This window comes from Pelmatolapia mariae, linkage group LG5, assembly GCF_036321145.2.
Source record: "Pelmatolapia mariae isolate MD_Pm_ZW linkage group LG5, Pm_UMD_F_2, whole genome shotgun sequence".
NCBI classification, from domain to species: domain Eukaryota; kingdom Metazoa; phylum Chordata; class Actinopteri; order Cichliformes; family Cichlidae; genus Pelmatolapia; species Pelmatolapia mariae.
In genome coordinates, this window is record NC_086231.1 from 7129511 (window position 1) to 7150454 (window position 20944).

The 20944-nt window shown below is 39.1% G+C and overlaps 1 protein-coding gene across 3 annotated transcripts in view; it reads left to right on the top strand.

Moving 5' to 3' along the window:
- The window catches only part of asic1b (acid-sensing (proton-gated) ion channel 1b), a 180104-nt gene that overhangs the window by 157474 nt on the left and 1686 nt on the right, over positions 1 to 20944 (top strand). For all 3 annotated transcript variants that reach the window (XM_063473479.1, XM_063473477.1, XM_063473478.1), the window contains 7 exons: positions 3998 to 4125; positions 11578 to 11728; positions 12765 to 12821; positions 13375 to 13528; positions 19277 to 19368; positions 19675 to 19754; positions 20346 to 20447. In XM_063473479.1, coding sequence (XP_063329549.1) covers positions 3998 to 4125; positions 11578 to 11728; positions 12765 to 12821; positions 13375 to 13528; positions 19277 to 19368; positions 19675 to 19754; positions 20346 to 20447 — 764 coding nt within the window. The remainder of the gene's footprint in view (positions 1 to 3997; positions 4126 to 11577; positions 11729 to 12764; positions 12822 to 13374; positions 13529 to 19276; positions 19369 to 19674; positions 19755 to 20345; positions 20448 to 20944) is intronic.

A 20944-nucleotide genomic window follows, 5' to 3' on the forward strand; every position in this document is an offset into this window, starting at 1 on the left:
ACTAGTGGCCTGGTTCCACTGGCAGCTATACCAACACGTTAGACAGATGATGCGGTATGCTTTGGATCATGAGTTGTTTCTGGTTCTGGTACAAGTTAACTGTACCAGAACCACTTCTACTTCTGTCCAAACACTTCTACAGAGCTGTAGAAGCTCCTTTATGTCTTTTTTTGGCAGTCTAATCTTGATCTTGAGTGTAATCAGTGGTTTGCACATTGTTATATTGTATATCTATTCATGAAGGCGTCATGAAGTGATACACCTGCTGCCGCAAAAGTGTTCTTGACTTGATTAGATGTCATGAAGTTGTTTTTCTTAACAGTGGAAATAATTTGTGCGCTTTAGCTGTCTTCTGTGGTCTTTCGGGCCTTTTGGTGTTGAGCTGGTCAGAGCATTTATTCTATTTAACAGTGCACCAGATTGTGGATTTGGCCACTGTTAAAGTTTTTGTTGTCTCTCACTATTAGGTTTATTTGCATTTTTCGGTCTAATGATTTCCTCTTTGGGCCTCATATTTTAAAATCACGGTAAAATTACAGTGAAAAGCTATAAAATACAAATTAAACACTTTTAAATGAACGTCAAATATTATGTCTGCTTTATTTGTCATGAAATAACAAGGGAGAAGGCGTCACCTGGATGCTCCCTTGTCAATTGGCCAATTAAATTTGAACCTGAAATGGGGACCTGTGTATAGAAATGGTTGTAATTACTATATATTTATAATATTTGTAGCCAAATATTTTGTAAAATCACTTGAAAAAACCTGAAAGTCTGCACTTCGATCACATATTGATTGTTTGATTTACGATCTATTGCGGTGGTGAGAAGCAAAACCATGTTTGTCCCACACATTATGGAGCAAACTGTATAAAAAATATATAAATATAAGTTGAATAAAAGCTAGTGTCTAACTACCAGTGAAAAACCTCCCAGAATCCTGGATATGGATAACAGTCATTTATGTGTGGAGTGGCATCAAAAGGTTTTTGGATATTAAAGCTACAACACCCTCCATGTCTTTCATATGATTATTCCATAAAATGTTAGATACACTGGTGTTTGAACCAAACAGTTTACCACAACTTTAAAGCCAGTGTTCTTTACTAAAATAAATAAATCAGATCCGAAACCATGAGCATGCCTCCTAAGTAATGTGAAAATAGCTAATTCTGATTTATTGAACTTAGCGGCCCATGTCCACTGCAAAGACGAGGGAGAAACGAGAGAAGGAGAGAGAACAGGTCAAGTGTCGTCTGCACAAAGAACGCCAGCAGAGCAGCACAAACTCAATCTTCACAGTTGGTATATTGTCAAAAAAAATGTTTTTAAAGGGAATGTGCCAGAAGGAGAGAATGTATAAGGTTGTAGAAGGACCAGCAGCTGATCGAACCATGTAACAAAGAAACAGCAGCTTTAGAGATCAAAAAGAATCATCAGATACATCTGAGTTCACAGGCCGTAGGATTAGTGAGTAAAAGTAAAGCGGGCGAGTGGCTGAACAATAAGACAGGTTGGATTAAACTAGTTTAAGGAAATGCACAAAAGATAAAGTGGATGTAAGTGTATTATTTTACAGGTGTAGTTGAACTTGCTTTGATAAAAGCAGGGTGTATCAGGTGTACAGGGGAACACGGATGCAAACTTAAGAAACCTTCTTAAAAATCATTTTGTTTTGTTTTTTCTTTTTTGTTTGTTTCGTCTTTTTTCTTCTTTTTTCCTTTTTTTTCTTTGTTAAAAAAAGGACTGGAGTGGATCTTTCAGCATGACCAGCTACCCAATGGAATAATTTTACCTAGGGGAAAATCAGAGGAGAAAAGCCCTCCAGAGCTCTGACCTAAATCTCATAGAGCACCTATGGGATGTCATGGAGAAAATTGTCAGCCTTGAAAGCTTTTCTGGCTGAAAAATGGAGAGAATTTTGCCACAGTTACTACAGAAAATGGTGACTAGCATTTATGTCCAGACAAGGGTGACAGACTAAATACAAAACCACTGAAACTGAAATCTTAGCAAAGCAATTTTCTTTTCTCTTGATTTTAATTTGCTTGAGAAATGGGATTGGAAAACACAGTTTCCACTGACATTTAAAAATTATTGTTGCAGTGAAATTCTGATATTTTTAAGTGTCCAGTAGTTTTTGTGGACCGCTTTAGTTGTCATTTTCAGGGTGTCAGGGGGTAAAGCATATGCTAGAATTCATAAATTAGAGAAAGGTTACTCCCAGGACACGTTATCAATCTACAGATAATATATGTGTATTAATGTGTCTGTATAATTTATATGGACACTCATATTAACACCTCTAGGTAAACAAGAGCAGTCAGAGACTGCAAAGCTCAAACAGGGCTGAAAATTGCCTCTACGTTATACATAAATTAAATTTCTGGACCCAGATCCATTGAAATTTGATATGTATTTGTGAAGATACGATGCAGAATATCAGATTTGGCAATGGTAAAGAATCCTTCTAAAAAAATAATTTAACCAAGATCTGGATTAATATCAGCCCTAAAAGTTGATCACACCTAAGTCGGGCCAAGTCCCACTTCTCGTAAATCCATCATGCACGTCCATCCATAATTTTTCAAGTAATTCTGCTAAAAAACAGAAAAATAAACAGGCAGTCAAACAAATCCTTGATGGAGGTAATTAGGAGCTTAACCGTCACTATATCTGCATATCTTTAGACTGTGGGAGGAAATGGGAGCAACAATATGCTTTAATAAGGAAAAAGTTAAATAAATTGAAGTAATTTGAAAATGTGTCTGGTGGCAGCTGTGAAAACACACATATATATTTTTTATACTAAAAACTGACAAGGTTATTGTTAGCCTCTCCTGGTTATTGATTTCTGTGCTGAGACATATTATCACATACCTGGCATTATTTCAGAAGAACGCACAGGCAGTGAAACAATAATGAAGCAACGTATAATACTCACGTAGTTTAGTCAGTCTTCCATTTTGTTCCATACTTTCACCCAAATGTGATTACTTCAGTTGTGTACTGAAGACAGATGTCCACGACTTAAAGTCCTCCTGTTTGCACTCATGCAAACAGGAGCTTGGGTATGACATATGCATATATGCTGCTTTAAGCCTCAAGCATTTGTCTAGGCTGCAGCAGCAGCAGAAAATGGCTTTGTATATCAGAAAAGCAATGTGTAACAGTTAAAGTCTGTGTCTCTTTTTCGAAGCTCTCTTGCCAATTCAAGCCACATTTCAGAGCACTTTAATTGAAAATAGTGAGAAAGCCTAGCACTTAGACGATTATAGCAAGTGACAACCGGAAAGAAAAGGCGGCAGGAAACAGACATCCTACTTTATCCCCGAGCCAGCGCTCAAAGAAGCTAAACCTCTTGAATCCAACCTGCCATCGCCACGATAAGCAGGTCCAGGGCTCTGCAAAAGTATGTTTGCACAAGTATAGGTTTGAATCACCATCTCGCTGTGAGGTTTCCCTGATCTCAGTATCAAAGGGGCCCATCTGGTTCATTTAAAATCTATACAGCAGAGTGCTATAGCAAGACAAGCTGTCAGCTGTATTGATTTTCATTTTATCCTTATCATCATTTATTTATTAATTTTATGCATTCACTCTCGTATGCCCTTGTAGTGCATAAGACTCCCACGGGGCGTGTATTGTTATCAGCTGGTCTATTTGGGAAGTCCACCTCCTTTATCCTGTCACTTCTCATTCCAATTATTAACTCCTAAAAGTCCACAATGCATTTGTCATCCATGGAAAATCATGGCAATTACGAATTAATAACTCCGCTGGGATAGTTCTTTCCTGCTCAGCTGAGACTACAATTTTACGTTTCTCATTTTGTTTTAACTTTCAGCATCTTTTTTTTTTTTTTTTTTTTACTCATTAGCTGAGCTTTGTCTCCATCTGATTAGTAACAATTGCTGCTGGTTTGATCATGCAGGCCAGTCTGTGCATACAAATCATCATCCTCATTGTAAATGTCGTAATCTCTTCTTATCAACAGATGAGACATCGTTTGAAGCAGGGATCAAAGTTCAGATCCACACCCAAGATGAGCCGCCGTTCATAGACCAGCTGGGCTTCGGAGTGGCGCCGGGGTTTCAGACGTTTGTCTCCTGTCAGGAACAACGGGTACGTCCTTGGAAAGATGGCACAAGTGGAACGCTGAAACTACAATAACACATTGTATCTCAGCGTGTTTTGTCAACAAGATGTTGGAGGATAATTTGTTGCAGTTATAAAGAGGCATTATCTGCAAAAAATAATCTGTTGCACTTTCAAAATGATGAAAACATTACTCTGCTTTTCAAATCCCTGAATAATTTGGGTATTTCAGTCTATTTTGTTTATCTGTCAGCAGCAGATAGAGTAGCAATTACTCCTACAGAAAAGGCTGCTAGTCTCCCTTCAAAGAGTACTTCTATGATTTAGAACTGCATTCATATAGCATGAAACATGGTGCCTTTATTACCCACAATGCAGCTTGAAGCTCTCTTGATGAGATTTAGGTGCTTTCTACCAGAATGTGGCCTTGAGGCTGAAATGAGTAGCAGAGGCCCGAGGTCACCTATTTTTAACAGCCCCAGACATATTTTATTGTCAAACTTCACTTTTCAGTCCTGCCATTGCTTTAACTGACATAACATAAGCAAATTTATGTTTTCACACGTTTTCCAGAAAACAATGCCCTTTCACACATACACTCCGTTCCATTCATCTGACAGGATCTTGACTTGTGAGCTTTGTGACTAAATTAAAACGAAAATAAAATTTCAATTCAATAAAGGTTGCTGTGCCCTTATTATTAGGACTTTGTGACATTTTCATATAATTTTCAGCATGGCTCATATTTCAAATGCATAAAATTACAGTAGTATATTATGTCTGCATAGGTCTTTCCAGTGTCTTCTTGAGTTGCTCAGCTCACTGAAAAATGCCCTGAATAGAAATAGCATGTGCGTAATAATAATTTCTCTTAATGACTCTTTCTGCATTTTAGCTTTCTAATAAGCTTTACAATCTTTTTAATGTGTCTTCAGTAGTTCTACATCAGATGAAAGGTCTCTCTTGCAGCCTTTAAGCAAGAGATGCGGGTAGCTGTCTCAGCAGCACAAACATACAGACACAGAGTGTGACAGGAAGAGAGACCCTGCTCCTAGTGGCAGTGGAAGAGGGAAGTAAATGTTCCAAAGTGTAGTTACTCATTACTAGAGTCGATGCTCATTGAAACAGGTGCAAGAAATCTTTTGCAGTTATCAAAAATACCACACTCGTAATGTGTGCCTCTCTCGTCACTGGCTTGGGTTTCTGCAAATGCAGCTATTAGAGCACCGACATTAAAACTAACCCATGTCACTTCAGCAGACTGATGAGGGCTTCAAGTGTTGCATATCACTGAAAAAAGGGCTTTAGATGTGTAAAATTGGGGTAATCAGTATTTATACAATTGCTTGGGCTTATGGTGCCTTCAAAGAGGAGGTGGTGTAAGTGTCTTAGTCAGCATGAAATCAACTTATCTAGTGTAATGGGATTTTGCATGCTGGCCCACATCATCAGTACTGTGTCTTTAGTCACTGAAGATGTATAATGTCTTTCCCCATCAGACATCCCTGCATTGCCCTGGTTACTCCTCTAGGGTTGATCAAGCCCTGGCCCACGTCACAGTAGCACTTGCACTTTACTGCTCACTCTCCTTGATTCAAAACCATCAGGAGGATCTTTCAGCAGCCTCTCAGGCACTGCTGATGGCTCTGCCCTTGTCTGCCTCGTCACTCGTGAGACTGATAGCTTTGCTGAACTTCCTGCTGACAGTCAGTCATTTGAAATTTAAGGTGTGAGTACGAACTGAACAGCTTGTACTCACACCTTAAATTTCAAATGACGGAGGTTAAAATGAATGAATTTCAGACTCTGTGAACTGAAAACTTGCTAGTATTTAGATTGTTGGGAAGAACAGAAATTAAAACAGACACCAAGTCAAACTGCACACGTGGCTCAGTGACTGAGGCATCCAGGGAAGTGGAAATGGCTCTGGTATTGCTCAAGGTTTTTGTCAGACCACAGGGATTTGAAATGACAAGACCCACAAGGTAAGCAATGCACTGTCAGCACTATGCTGTGCTGGAGGAAAACTGCTATTCTCTTTTTAAATGTTTTTTAAGAACATTAAAAAACATTTCTGGGAATGTTTCAGATTAAAGTTTCCCACAAACTCGTCTGCAAAAAATGCTTACTTTTTTATTTTTCCTTCATTAATATGGTGGGGTTTGAAAAGGCTGATTTGTTAGCCAGAAAGATCTGCCCCAAGCAGGCTGTTCAAGTCTCTGCACTTCTTGGAAGGCTTGGATTTTCTGTGCAGTCCTAATAGTTACCCACACGGGGCCTTAACACATATTAAGGAACACAAACTTCCCCCAGCTTGTCGAAGTCGGTCTTGTTGAGTGAAATGAAGTGTATGTAGGTTATTCCTCTGAACTGTGAATAATTCTGTGGGTGCAATGGCGAGCAGACAAATCACATAGTCTGGGCCCTAATATGCTTCAGAACCATGCAAAATAAATGGAGAGAGAAAGAGGCGGATTTGATCTCGGTCCTTCCACATCCACACTACTACTGAGTGCGTCCCAGTGTCAGCAGGCTGCAGCAGGATTTTGCATGCTGTGAACGTCGCGTCTGCAGGAGAGTGTCCTTCTTTGTTTTTCTCTATTTCCCCACTAGCTCCATTACTTTTTTCCTCGCCAACAGTCATTACAATTCCTTTAATACAATTCTCCTCTCTTTAATATGATTCTACAATCTCTCCATTCCCCCTTTCTCCCCTCTCTCTGTCTCTATTTATTTATCCCATTGTCTGGCAGGCTCAGTCTTCATTAATCTAATGCAGTTTGCTCCCATTCATTCATCTCCCTGTTTCAGCAGTCCTGTAGTGTAAAGCTGTTGGGGACTTTTCAGCCGGCCAAGCTGTCACTCACCGTGATCTGGCAACAGAATAATCTGCAATATCCTTCTACTTTACATACAAAGTAAAAAAAATACAAAATAATTCTCCCAGCTTTTCTCCATGCGCCTCCTTTTCTGTCCACAGTCACCCCTGCTTTGTACCTTTTGCTCTTTCTTTCTCTCGTGATTTGTTTTCCACTTCGAGGTTTGCTCAGCAGCACACGAAAATATCCTGAAATCTTTTACGCCAGATTTACTTTTGTCCACACTTGCAGCAGCTTTTGCTGAGTTTAACCAAAGGGAAATAATGTTGCCACAGAGTGGTTTGAGAAGTCTGAAAAGAGCTTTTGAAAATGCAGGGAAATCAAAATAGCAGACCAATGTACATAAAAGACCCATTTTCAAGTTAAAGAGCTCCTTCAAGGGATGTAATCCATGTGACTGTGAATAAATGCAGATACACCCATTATCGATTATCACATTTTATCATGCTCTGATGGTTTTTATGTTTATTTTGACTTTGCGAAGTACCCTTGATATTAAAATAATCAGAAGAATGATTATATTTTCCTGATTAGATTAGGTTTTCATTCGTGCTGTCTGTTTTACTTGAGTGCACTGCACTATATGGGACTACTTATGACTATTGTATGTGCATGCTGAACATCTCCTGGGGTTATTAGTAACCAACTCCAGTTTGTGATACCCGTGGCTGCCTCGTGCCCCCCACTACAGATTGTAAACTGCTGGTCCCTAAATCACAACAGTGGCCTTTAATTTATTGCCATGTGAGCACTCAGTGATGCACTGATTGAACTGATGAGACAGAAACACATACTGCCTTCTTTTTCCTACTTTCCTACTTCATTTAACGCATCACATTTTTCTCTTCTGTTAGTTAAGGCAGATGAAATGTAAATGAGTACGGCAAATGTTGTGATATAACATGCAAATTACAAAATGCATTCCTCCGGAGGGAATTTAGTTTATTTTGTCTACATAAACAGTATAAAGCTAACTCAAGTGTGCACAGGATTCATTTATGCTTGGTTTTAAGTAATTTTTCATTTAAAATTTCAATTATTATCTCAGTTATTTTTTGTAATTGAATTATTTCCATTACTCCTGGGGAGCAGAGACCATGATTAGATCTTTTTTAGTTTATTTATTAGTCTTCTGAATATGTTGACCAACACACTCTGCTGATCATTTTTCAGTCATCTTTTACTTTCTATAGCCCTTTCAGACATTCACTCCTTTTCAGCAATCTGAAGACATCTGAAATTGTCAGCTTCATTTTAGAATGCACACCTTGGTCACTTTCCCACATAAGCCGTGGCAAAGCTCTTACTAAGTCCAACAAGATTGGCGTATCAATTCAGCACAAGCCTGAATGCGTGCTCTATCGATATAGGCACACATAAGACTTTGACTGTCCACCTCTTTCCTTTATCTCTATGATTTGCTCAACTCACTACAAGGTATGATTTTTTTTTTTTTTGAAGAATGCCTGAAATTTTAGTGTCATAGAAAGATAAATGTTTTTGTATGAGACACCTGCTTTCACTCTCTCTCTCTTGCCTACCATCTTGCATACAAACAAATAGGCTGTCTCTGCAAACAAGGCAGCAGCTCAGCATCAGGCATTTTCAAACATTTCATCACCAGTCTCCTTAATTACACAGCACATTTAAGAACATAAGAAATTGAGCAAAGCGGATAGTGAAAACAAAAGGTCCGTAAACTTAACTAAGCGCAAAAGACCCAGTCCCGATGTCGTTAGTTGCCAGTTCTCTGAAATTACCAAAGACCTTCCCCCACTTTTACAAATCAGTTACACAGTTACAAATTAAAATGTTAGAAAAAATAGTTATAAAAGTTATAAATTTAACTTTATGTTAAAGCCCATACCATAGTAAAAATAGACTCTGATATATGTCAGGCTTATAAAACTCGGCAATAATGTACGTAATGTAAGTTCTGACGAAATGTTAGCTGCGGCTTGAGTTGGTGTTTTGCTCCCAGCTGTTTATGAAAGTCTGCCTTTGAGTTTGTTTCATAACCACATCAGACAGCGGCAACATCTATCAACTTCCAGTCAGCTGTCTAATCTCCAATTTTGACTAAAGCGTCTGTGCATGTGTTCCCCATATTTTTAGAAGATAGATAGTTTTATTTATATAGCGCCAGTTCACCAGAGCAGTCACCTCAAGGCACTTTATATCATAAGGCAAGCACCCTACATTATTAGAGAGAAAACTGCAACTATCAGCAAGTTATCTACCGCAGCTGGTTGAGTGGTGAGGGGACTGTGAAGAGAAAAAAAAAAGTCAGACTGCTTATACTATAAACTTTGCAGTTGCACCATGAAAGAAAAGCACAAATATCAACTTCTGTTTTTAACTGAGACAAAGTTTGTGTGAAGGATCGTGACAGGATTTTTTTCAACATTCATGTGATTATCTACTGAAAATTTGTGCCCAGCTGTAAGATAGTCAAAATATACTGCTACTTCTACTGTATAGAATTTACAGTAGACGTACAGAAGTAAGCATGTAAGAATGACATTCATGAGAAACAACCTCAGAGCATACTGAAAACACAGGAGTCTTGTGGCCACAGCAACAACATCTTTGTTCAACACCTACCCTGCCCCTGTTTACCAGATTTGCCTCACTCTGTCTTCATCCACCTGCAGACAATGAAAATCAAGTTGAAGGATTGCTGTTTTGACACACTGGAGAAGATCAAGTGCACAGCGCAGAAGCATAGCTACTACAGGACATGATAGGACTGCTACAGTGTGAAGTCTGTGCTGTACTCTTTCAGCACTGAAGATGTGTAAAATGGGTACAGAGGTGTACAAGAACATGATCTTGAAGACAGATCATCCAAATTTAAGTTTTGGCGTTTAGATGCCCATTAATATGAATACCCCATGTCTCCATAATTTTGTCCAGAGAGTCACATTTGGGGGATGGGTTGGTTTTGGTTTGGTGATATTTTATTATTTTCTGTTCAGTGCATGCAGGCATCTGCAAAATTTTATCATTGTGCTGTCTGTATATGCCTTTGGTTCCTTTTTCTCCAGACCAGCACAGTGCTTCCTTTCTTCACTGGGATAAGGGAGAGTGTCATAGTTCATCTCTCCTTCAAGTTTACTCTTGCTTCCTCTTGCTCTTTGATGTAACAAGGTCTTGCAAGCCATTCCAATTATGTCCCATTTCATCAGTAAGCTCTCATGTTGTTGTGTAGTTGTGTTGGCAGCCCATTTTTGCCAAAGCCAAATTTTCAACTTCCTTGACATGCTCTTTCCTCAAGCACTGGTACATCATGATAAGTATGCACTTAACTACTTTAAACCCTCTGGTAGAGAAGACAACAGGACCTGTAGCTGGCAGATGCATGCAAACTGACATGAAATTAGTTTCTCCTCCTCCTCTTTCTTCCATCCACCACCTACATGGTGTATTTGGAAGATTAAAAGATTTAGTTTGTCACATGTAAAGCTGAAACAGTTATTCTGTTGAAGCACTGAAAAACTAATAAGCAACTTTTTGAGTATTAACCGTTAATTTTATGGCAAACTAAATACCTCTGGGTTTGTGGCTGTTATTTGCATAAAACCATCAATATTAATGCACCAAATTGGACTTAATAAAATTCTGATGTGCTCTTTTTTTTTTTACTTTTTCTGAAAACCTATATACAAGAAAATTACTTGATTATTGTGTTTACTCAGATACATTTAATTTAATTAAAATATATGCATATCTGCAAAAAAGTATTTCAAATTCAGATGTGTTTATGAATGCACAACATTCACTTCACTCTATAATAGTATGATCTGTGAGTGGCTTCTGCAGTTTTTAATTATTTAAAGATGTAAATACTTATGTATATTAATACTATAGAATTACATATTCTGTTCAAAGAAATGCAAAGTCTAATAAGTCTGGTGACAGCGTCTCTCTTTGGGTTCCTCCACTGCACGAATCCACCGGATTGCATGTTTTACTGCACAGACTGCTGAGGGGTGACATGGCTAACATTTGTGGATTTGAATACTGGGCATATGGTATTTGGTTCTGCAGCAACGCTGCTTAGAGTGAAACTCTTACGACATATCAGCTCTACTAAACAGCTGATACTATTCAGTTCCTGCATGAAGAGTGGGCAGCACAATGAAAGCACAGAGGGAGACTAGGAATAGGAGAAGCGTAGGAGAGATGCTCCTACGCTCAATAACCACAACTCACATGTCCACGAATCTGGAGTAAGAACAAGATTCACATTCTGTTCCAAATGCAGTAAGTGTGTAAAGACCTTTGATATAGACAGAGTAACAAGTTTAACATATTGAGAGAAAATATGATATGAAGAACTGCATTGAGGATAAGCGTGCAATAACGTGCATATGATGAAATTGCAAATGACTGCGTAGTTGTTCTTTTTGTTTGCTTTTTACTCTGTTGCCACTTCCATGAATATAAAGTGTGAGTTTTATTATTTTCAAAAAAACAGGTCACATTAGCATTGTGATTTTTTTTTTTACTTCAAATATGGTCATGGTATTGATAAGTCACTGGGGATGTTCAGCAGATAGCGATCACCATGAGTGACGTGTTTGTGCCTCTCTTTCAGCTGACGTACCTGCCTCCACCATGGGGCGACTGCAAATCCACACCGATGGATTCTGACTTTTTCAGCAGTTACAGCATCACGGCCTGCAGGATCGACTGTGAAACACGATACTTGGTGGATAACTGTAATTGTAGGATGGTTCATATGCCCGGTAAGAACCAGAGGGGGCACCTTACTGCTTTCGCATTATTGTAGGGTCTTTACCTCACAATATAAAGCGTCGTGAGGCAACTGTTGTTGTGATTTGGCACTTTATAAATAAAACTGAATTGAATTGAGTTGGATATCAATATATCTATATCAATATATCTATATCTACTTATATTTATAAAGATGTGAAGTGCTCAGGAGTCTGTTATTCTAATCTCACAGGAAACACTTTCGTTTGATGCTGCAGTGACAAAAATGATTTTTGAGGAGCAAAACACTTTTTCCAGCAAACGCTGAAAATCAGATATTTTCACACTCCAGTGGATCGGAAAACTCAACTGTTTTCATTTTGTTTGCACAGTGATTACAGCTGGCATTTGCTGTCTACCTCCTACACTTAATCACTGTGTGGCATCTCTGATGGCAAATTGAAAAGGAGTTTGGCACAGAGGAAACATTTGCTTTTGGCCTCCGTTAACCCTCACTTACCTGTCCAATTATTGTTAATGCCTCTCTTCAATCAGAGAGAGACCCGTGTTTGCATATAGACAGCCTGCCAATCTGCCTGTGTGATAATCAGGATTAGTCTCTATCTTATAGTGATTGTTCAGTTGATTACTGAAAGTCTAGAGGGAACCTCCCCATCTTCTTCAGCTATTCATCTTTCCAATCTCTGGACCAAAAAGCAGTGAATAATTGTAGCAGGGTAATAATGTCCTCTACAGCGATGACATTTCTTACCTTGTGTTGTCCTGACAGACTGACAAAGATGGATCAACTGCCAAAGAGAGAAAGATGGGGAAAGGGGTGACCGAAAGTGGTGATGAGAGTCAGCAAAAGTTAATGAAATCAATTACAAGATGAGCTGAAAATTTATGGCAAAAATCCAGGTGTGATAAGGGCAGTAATTCTGAGACAACATTAATTATAAGTCTAGGACTCCTTGCCTTTTGTGCTTCCTCGAAACCCCTTTTTCCCTTGCTCGCCCCTTATTTTTGTTCAGTCTGTGAACATTGTGTGCTTTTGTCTATCCTTAGGAAATGCCCCATACTGCACCCCGGAGCAGTACAAGGAGTGTGCAGATCCTGCCTTGGGTAAGGAGATAAACCAGCATGCTGCTTGCATGATGTGTATGTATGTGTGTGTATGTGTGCATGTGCACTTTTCAGTGTGCATGTCCCACTGTTCAGAGCTCCTGATCCGAGCTGATAACAGATAATAGTGTTCCTTCAGCCCGATAGTAGCCATTCTCAAAGAGTAAACCTCAAGCCTGCCACTGAGGCTCTCCTTTTCACACTCCCCCTGTCTCTCCATCAACTGATACCTTTCAGTCCTTTCATGTCTGTTGCTTGTTTTCTTACTGACTTGCAATCTCTCGTGTCTCACGTGTTGGCCTCTGGCTATTACTGTCTCTCTGACTCTGTCTTGATGGCTTATATCTTTTGTATTTCTTATAAGGGTCTGTGGGGTTGCTCCTCGCGGCATCTTTTCACAACGTTTCTGTGACACTTTTCATTCAGCTCATATTTTGTTTGTCATCCTGGGGTGGCGATAAATCTGTCTGTCCCCTTGTCTTCTCTCTTTAAATCTCTGTCTCTGGCTTTCTTCTCTCTCTCTCTCGCTCTGTCTGACTACTTCATTTTTCAGACTTTCTTGTCGAGAAAGACAATGACTTTTGTGTGTGTGAGACGCCGTGCAACTTGACACGTTATGGTAAAGAGCTGTCTTTTGTCAAGATACCCAGCAAAGCATCAGCCAAGTACCTTGCCAAGAAATATAACAAAACTGAGCAGTACATAGCGTAAGTACATTTTTTAAAATCTTTTATATAACCAAAGGTGGGTTTGTGTTTGCAGAGCATTTTCACTTTTAATTCAGTGTTTCACATTTATGTTATTTGATGTAGCCAATCTCTAAGAAGCTTCACATAAAGGAAGTGATGAATTAAAGCTATCAGTGCCATTCATCTTGTCTTTTTAGTGTATTTTAGAGGCTAAAGATTGTTATATTTTATTTTTAGTGCAGTTATAATGTCATTATCACTCATCATATTACACAGTGTGTTAAACTGTCATCATGCAGTGCATTCTGTAGCCACAATTTATCAGCTCCTGTCATTTTCTTCATTATCATGAATATTTTTTTATTATGTCTTGCAGCAAATAAGAGATGTATTTAGTTATAGATAGTACTTTAAGTTTTTAGTTATTTATTTTCTATTCTCTACTTAAACACAACAAAAATGCTGTAGCAGCAGTTATCAACTCACCCCTGAAAAAAATTAAAGGGGCAGGTGGTAAGTGGAAGCTGCGTTAGCTTGGCCCCCAAAAAAACTCTTGTCTGTTAAATAAATTATAAACAGGTGCACAATGCCATGCTCAATGATTCAGGTAGTTTACGTCAAATGTTAAGTTCCCGTTAACTTACAGTTGACTCAAGCTCTTCCACTGAAAAGTGTTGTATGGGCTTTTGGTTGACACAGAAGTGTATATTTGCCCTGCCCGAGTTTGAAGTTTCAAATGCACACACCTCCAGAAAGAAGCGTAGCAATGAGATGACTTTGATGGGGACGGCTGTTTCCACCAGATCAGGTGCTCTATTGGATTGGGATCTGGTAACTGTGGAGGCCATTTGAGTACAGTAAACTCACTGTCATGTTCAAAAAACAGTTTAGAATAATTTAACATTGCACATTATTCTGCTGGTAGCAGCCATCATAGGATGCACACATTGTGCTGATAAAGGGATGGACACGGTCAACTAATGATGCTCAGTTGGCACTAAGGGGCCCGGTGTGGCAAGAAAATACCCCACACACTGTTACATCACCAGCATCTTGAACCATTGATACAAGACTCCATATTCTCATGTTGTTCATTCTGATCCTAAGTGAGCTATTCTCAAGCAACATCCTTCCAAATCCTGTGTAAAGAAACATGTTTCTTGACTTTGTCTATGACAATTTGAGACTTTGAAACAATTTAAGGTTCAGTTTCCTGTTCTTACAGCAGTGGCACCCGCTGTGGGCCTCTGCTGCTGTAGCTCACCTGTTTCAAAGTTTGATGTGTTCTCCATTCAGAGATGTTCTGCATACTTTGGTTGTGGCCCGCACTGTTGCTGCATTTGCCTGTTGTTATTGGCTGACCGGTTATCTGTATTAATGGGCAGTTGAACAGGTGTACCTAATAAATTGGCTGTGTTCAGTAAGTGTATACTGTAATTTTACCCTGCAAAGATTGTTATCTTCTGTCCCAGACTTGGCAAAAGCCAGCATTAAAGATATTTCCCCTAATAGCAAAAATTGGACTCTTCCAAAGGGAGTAATGTTTTACTGAAAGTACAGCTACTGGGTCATTATATAAAAAATGAAAATGTTGTGTAATGTATGTATGGTTGGAAGGGTAAGATGGCGCTGGCAAAAGGTCGGCAGCCTTAACCCAATTTCCTTCGGGGTCAATAAAGTTTTATTGAATTGAATTGAATTGAACTGAATTGAATTGAAAATGGATTTCATCTTCAGTTGACTTATTGACTTGTTAGATTACACTGTAGTACTGTTTTACTTTTCATGAGCAGTACGGTTGTAGATTATAAATGTGGTGTTTGTGTTTGATGAGGATGGAAAAGCTCTGTGAAAACATTCAGGAGCCAAACTGAGTTTTTTTCTTCATTTCTTTAAACATGTGAAACAAAATATATACCAAATGCAACTTGGTTGGAGTTTTGTTTTTTTCACTTGTGCACTGGATTTTCCTTTCTGTCATCATTTAGCAATTCAGTACTGGCTTAAACATAGCTTGCTGTCCTGATTGTGAGGGATTAAGACATATTAAGCCACTTCGGAATACAAGCACACTTACAGGAGAAATGTAAATCTCTTGATAAAAGCTCATGCCATCGATATCAGTTACCCGTAAGGACAAGAAAACTGCCACTAAACAAGTTAAATGACCCACTCTCTTTTCTGTCTAACAGAACCGATGTGTTTTGGGTTGATTTTCTATTTTACTTACTTCCTTAAAGGCTCCTCGGTGAGTGTAGTAACCCTTTCACTTTCTAAAACTTGGATATTTTTTTTTCATCGAGGGGAGAAAATAGAACAAGGAACTCGCATTCAGAGCTTAACTTGATTAATCGACCAAGTATTGAGTGTTTCTTGGCCAAATGTACTGAAGAGATCAAAAGCAGTTCAAGGAAATGAGGAGAGGGTACAATAATAGTTGGATCTTTTATCTATCACTCCCGGCAGAGCAGTCGAAGACAAGATAATTACAGCATATGTAGCCAGACTGCTGTTAAAAACCTTTCACTTCTCCCTTCAGAAAGAAATTCCCTGTGGACAAAAGTGAATCGAGTTCATTTCTTTGAGTGGCCAAATTTCCAAGTGGTGTCATACTGATGCACATTAGCTTTGTTTTGGTATTCCGGCTTCTTAGTGTCTGGTGATGTGAAACTGAAGTCCGTGACAGTGGACTGTCTGTCGTCTTTCTGCTGGGAACCACAAACAGAGAAAGAAAGGTAGACATGTAGCTTAATCCACTGTTTGACAGCAACTTTGATCAGATGTGTCTCAGGTTAACCCACTAAGCAGCAGGAACATGTGACAGCCAAGAGGCATCACTGAAACTTCAGCATGACAACCCATACTGACGGCCTACAGATCAGGAAAAAGTACCCAAGAATGTCAGTAACAATAACAAGATAGAAGATCAGTGACTGAAAACCTGCAGCATCTGTACCCCAGAGAATATATCAGGAGCTAAAGCAGGTACCAGTGGTAAAAGTCACAGATATAAAGTTTTAAAATAAAAGTTTTTAATAAATAATCTTATAATAAATAAATATGGCCTGTCAATCATTGCTGTTCATGTCTAAATTTGGAACATCGTGAAAGGTAGAAAAAATTGTCTTTTTAGGATCTGGGGAAAAACTGAATGTGTAGTAAATGTTCAAATTACACCTAGCCTAAAAATATTTGCGTTTATGTTTAAAAAAAAAAAAATAACACTTTGACATTTTATTTGATTGTGATCAGATCACCACATCTCTGGGACTCTGGGACTGTTTATAGATTATAAAACATGTTTACATCATTTATATTCACTAACTGGCCCCTTTATTGGGCACATGTTGCTAACACCAGGTTGTGCATTCATTACCTTAGTTGTAATCAGTGGTTATTTGAGTCGCTGTTGCCTTTCTATCAGTTTGCTGGCCTCTCCTCAGCTTGATCTTAATTACTTACTGAATTTGAATTACTGTTTCCTGCTAGCTCAAAGCAGTCTGGTCACTCCTGTGCCTCTTACATCCACAAGGCATTTTCACCCAGAGAACTGCCACTCACTGGATATTTTCTCTTTTGTGCAAGAAAATCCTTATAGATCAGCAGTTTCTGGAATACTCAAACCAGCTAATCTACTACCTAAAATCATGCCACGTTCAAAGTCACTTAAATCACCTTTCTGCCTCATTCTGGTGCTCAGTTTGAACGTTAGCAAGTCATCTTCACCATGTGTACAAACCTCAATCCGTTGAGTTGCTGCCATGTGATTGTCTGATTAGTGTTAATGAGCAGTTGAACGGGTGTACCTAATGCAGTGAATATCTACATGTGTTGCATGGTGAGGTTATTTGTTGATTTTGGACAATCCAAATATTAATATTTTCACTGTGCAGTTATTGCAGGACAATCAATTTAGTATTGTTTCTACATGATACTGGGGGCTCGGTGGTTTAGTGGTAAGCGCGCCGCCTCGTCTGGGAGGTCACCTGAGGAGTTGAGGACAATGTTACTGTTCCACCAAATTTAGACATAATTGCACAAAAGTTAAAGTTAAAATTCAGAACGAATTAGGATTTACCAGAGCAGTCTGAGTGGACAGAAGAAATGGATAAACTATTGAGGGAGGTGTGTTGGTGTGCAGCTGAAACTGAAATATAAAGGTAAATAATTACATTTATTTAGTAAAAGTAATTAGTAAAAATTTGAAGTGGCTAAGTGTGAGTACTCATGCTGCAGTGTCACTGTTACAGTGCTTTAGCCCAGCCTCAGTGATGGTTGGCTGGCTGAAGGTTTAATTCACATTTCAGAAAGAGTTTTTATGTCAATCATAAATCAGATAATTTAAAAGCACAACCAAGCATTAAAAAAATCCCACGGCCGTGGGCATGACATATCCAATTTGCCAATTCACATATCAAAATCTCATGGGTTACATCAGCCACCTTGACCATCCTCTTATAAAGGCCCACATAGTTTACTAGTTTCCAACGGGGGAACAGCAGATTACATCCACTGTACTGTAAAATGTTGGCAAGAGCTGACAGAAAGAACAGAGTTCCCACAGCTTCCAGAAGCTGATGGATGCTTTTGAAATTCATCCAGAGTCAAAACCTGCTGGGCTGAAAGACTCCAGTGAAGAAAAAAAAGAAGTACATGGACTTGGAAGAAGCCATTCTACGGCAGGCTCTGCACAACATATATCCCAAGGAAATCTAAAAGAATCAAATTCTATTATCTCTAAATAAAAATAGCAGCTTATTAAATTACAGGAAGATATTTAACATGTGTTTTCTTGTTGTTGTTAATGCTACACTGCTGGGTTTGTGAAAAAAAAAGAACAAGTCATTCATATTTAATAACATGATATTTTGTTTTACCTTCATTAAAATGATTTTTTGTGACATTTGTACTTTGACTTGAAGGCTGTGATTAATTTGAGTGAGCCAGGTCTAGGCTCATTTTATTGCACATGCTGGCTTTCAGGGACACTTAATGGAACACAGCCATTGTTGATTTGTAATTATCAGTGTGCAGGTGAATAAATGCTGAGACCCACTGACCTCAAAGTGTTTGATGACTGTTTCTCATTGTGAGTACTGCTGATGGGCTTTAAAAAAAGAAGTCAGTGCAGTCGGAGTGACCTGAAGTATAAGATCTCACGCAATTTTAAAATGCTCTCCACATTATCACCATGTTACCAGCTACAATTTGCATCGAGTCATTTAAAATGGGCCCTTGGCTTCAGCAGAGTTGATCTTAGGACTGGCAGCTTATCACTTGTCTTATAATGCAGGACTTATATTTTAAGATATAAAACCAAAAATCATGTACCAAAAAAGGAAAACTACAAAGTCAAGCTGTGGTTTTGATCCCAACCCCAGTGGGGTGTAAAGTCTGACTTCACCCAGAGAGAGGATATTTAAGAATTACAATAATAGTCTGTCTTGCCCTGGGTCTTTAAACTAATCCCCTTTCTTCTTCTTTATGCTGAAGTCCTGAGTTTTAGACTTTAACACAGTATGAAATCAAACAGCTACCATCATTTCCCTTGTATTCCTCAATGGGCAGACCCACCTAGGGGAAATTAGTAAGTGGTGACAGGTTATTTGCTCAACTTGACGCATCTTCTCTGTTATCTGCAGGAAGTGGCAGACTCACCAATCACCTCCTCTGCCTGAAGACGCACTGATAGAAACGTGTTTGAAATGTAAACTGTTAGTTTTAAATATGTGAATTAAAACTGCCTGCTTCCCTTTCTGTTAACAGTGATAACATTCTGGTTTTGGATATCTACTTTGAAGCGCTGAACTACGAAACCATCGAACAAAAGAAAGCCTATGAATTGGCAGGCCTTCTGGGTAAGGAAATGGCTGTCAAGTGTTTTCTTAGGAAGAGATAATGTGCAGTATGCAGCATGACAGATGCTTTGTATCTAAAATGACAGTAGCGCAAGTGCTTGCATTTTTTATGAGGTGTTCAGGTCCCAGAAGAGACACAAAAGTGTCTCTTTAATCTTTTTAACTGCATATTTGCAAACGTCTATATTTGCTGTTACATTTCTCACCTTTTAGATGTAAAAAAAGACGCAAAGTGTGTGTGAAAGCTGACCTGTGTTTCATGAATGTATTCAGGTACAAGTTTTGCTTCCTTATTTTTCTTTTCAGGTGATATTGGTGGTCAGATGGGTCTCTTCATTGGAGCCAGCATCCTCACCATTCTTGAACTCATTGACTATCTATATGAGGTAAAAACTAATATCTATTGTGTTTTTATGGTAATCTGTGCTACTCCAGCAAAATAGAATGACTTGCTGGCAAAATTTCATTTTTCACACAGTGTTACCATGCGCACAAGGACGTGTTTTAGCGAGCATGACGAACGCTCTGTCCCTCACAACCCTGCAGCCCATTTCTGCATTTCTGCACGGCACTCACATCTTAGCAGTAGCAACGCTGAATACATTAACATTTTGGATGTATTATATTTTAGATTAGTCAGGATGTCTATGTCCACTCTCATTAGAGTAACTCTGTGCTCCACACTTCCTCCCTCCCTTCTCTTACAACTGAAGTACTAAGTGTTTTTTATGTGTGTGTCTGTTAGTTCTTGATTAGAAATGTGTGTGTGAGAGAGAGATGGGCAGAGCAAAGCAGCTACTGCTCATGTGCAGGGTCACCGTGGAAGCATATTTATAGATACATAAAATCAATCACATTTATATTCCAGTCAAGTATGTGGGTTTGAACTATGATGAACCAAAAAAAGAACACTTGGATGCTCTCCAGAAGCAAAAAGAAAGTACTTTTTGGTAACAGGTGTGCTCGTCTATTTTCAGGTGATCAAATACAAGGTGTGCCGGTGCATGAAGAAGAAACACAAAGGCCGCAAAAACAATGACCGGGGAGCTGTGCTGAGCCTGGATGATGTGAAACACCATGTCAGTAGTGTGCTGTTAAGTACTTTTACTGTGTCAGATGGCATTGCTTTGACAGGGGCACACTCTCTGCTTTGTCTTCACTGCTCTCAACTGGAGCCGGGATCAAGGAGGTGGTGGGGTGGTGGTGGTGGTGGTGGTGGTGGTAGGAAGACGAGCAAATGAGCGAGAAGAGATAGAGATGGAGGAAGTTTGGGTGGGGGGACTTGAGAGACATGGTAGAGAGTGAAAAAGTGATTGGGATGAGAGGGGGAGAAAATTGAGAGGGAGAAGTAGGAGAGCGGAAAGTGGCTGGAATTTAATCAAAGCTGGGGGACAGCACCAGCAGGGACAGGCCGGAATTAAAGCTTTGGAAGGTGTGACAGCTCACTTATTTCCAAGTGTAAATGAAGCCAGTTCACTTTAATTGTAAGTCAGACCTCAGACAGAGAAGGGAAAGATATTCTGCACAACTGATCTTGACTTTGTAGTCCTCTCCTTTTCTGTTCACCATTATTTTC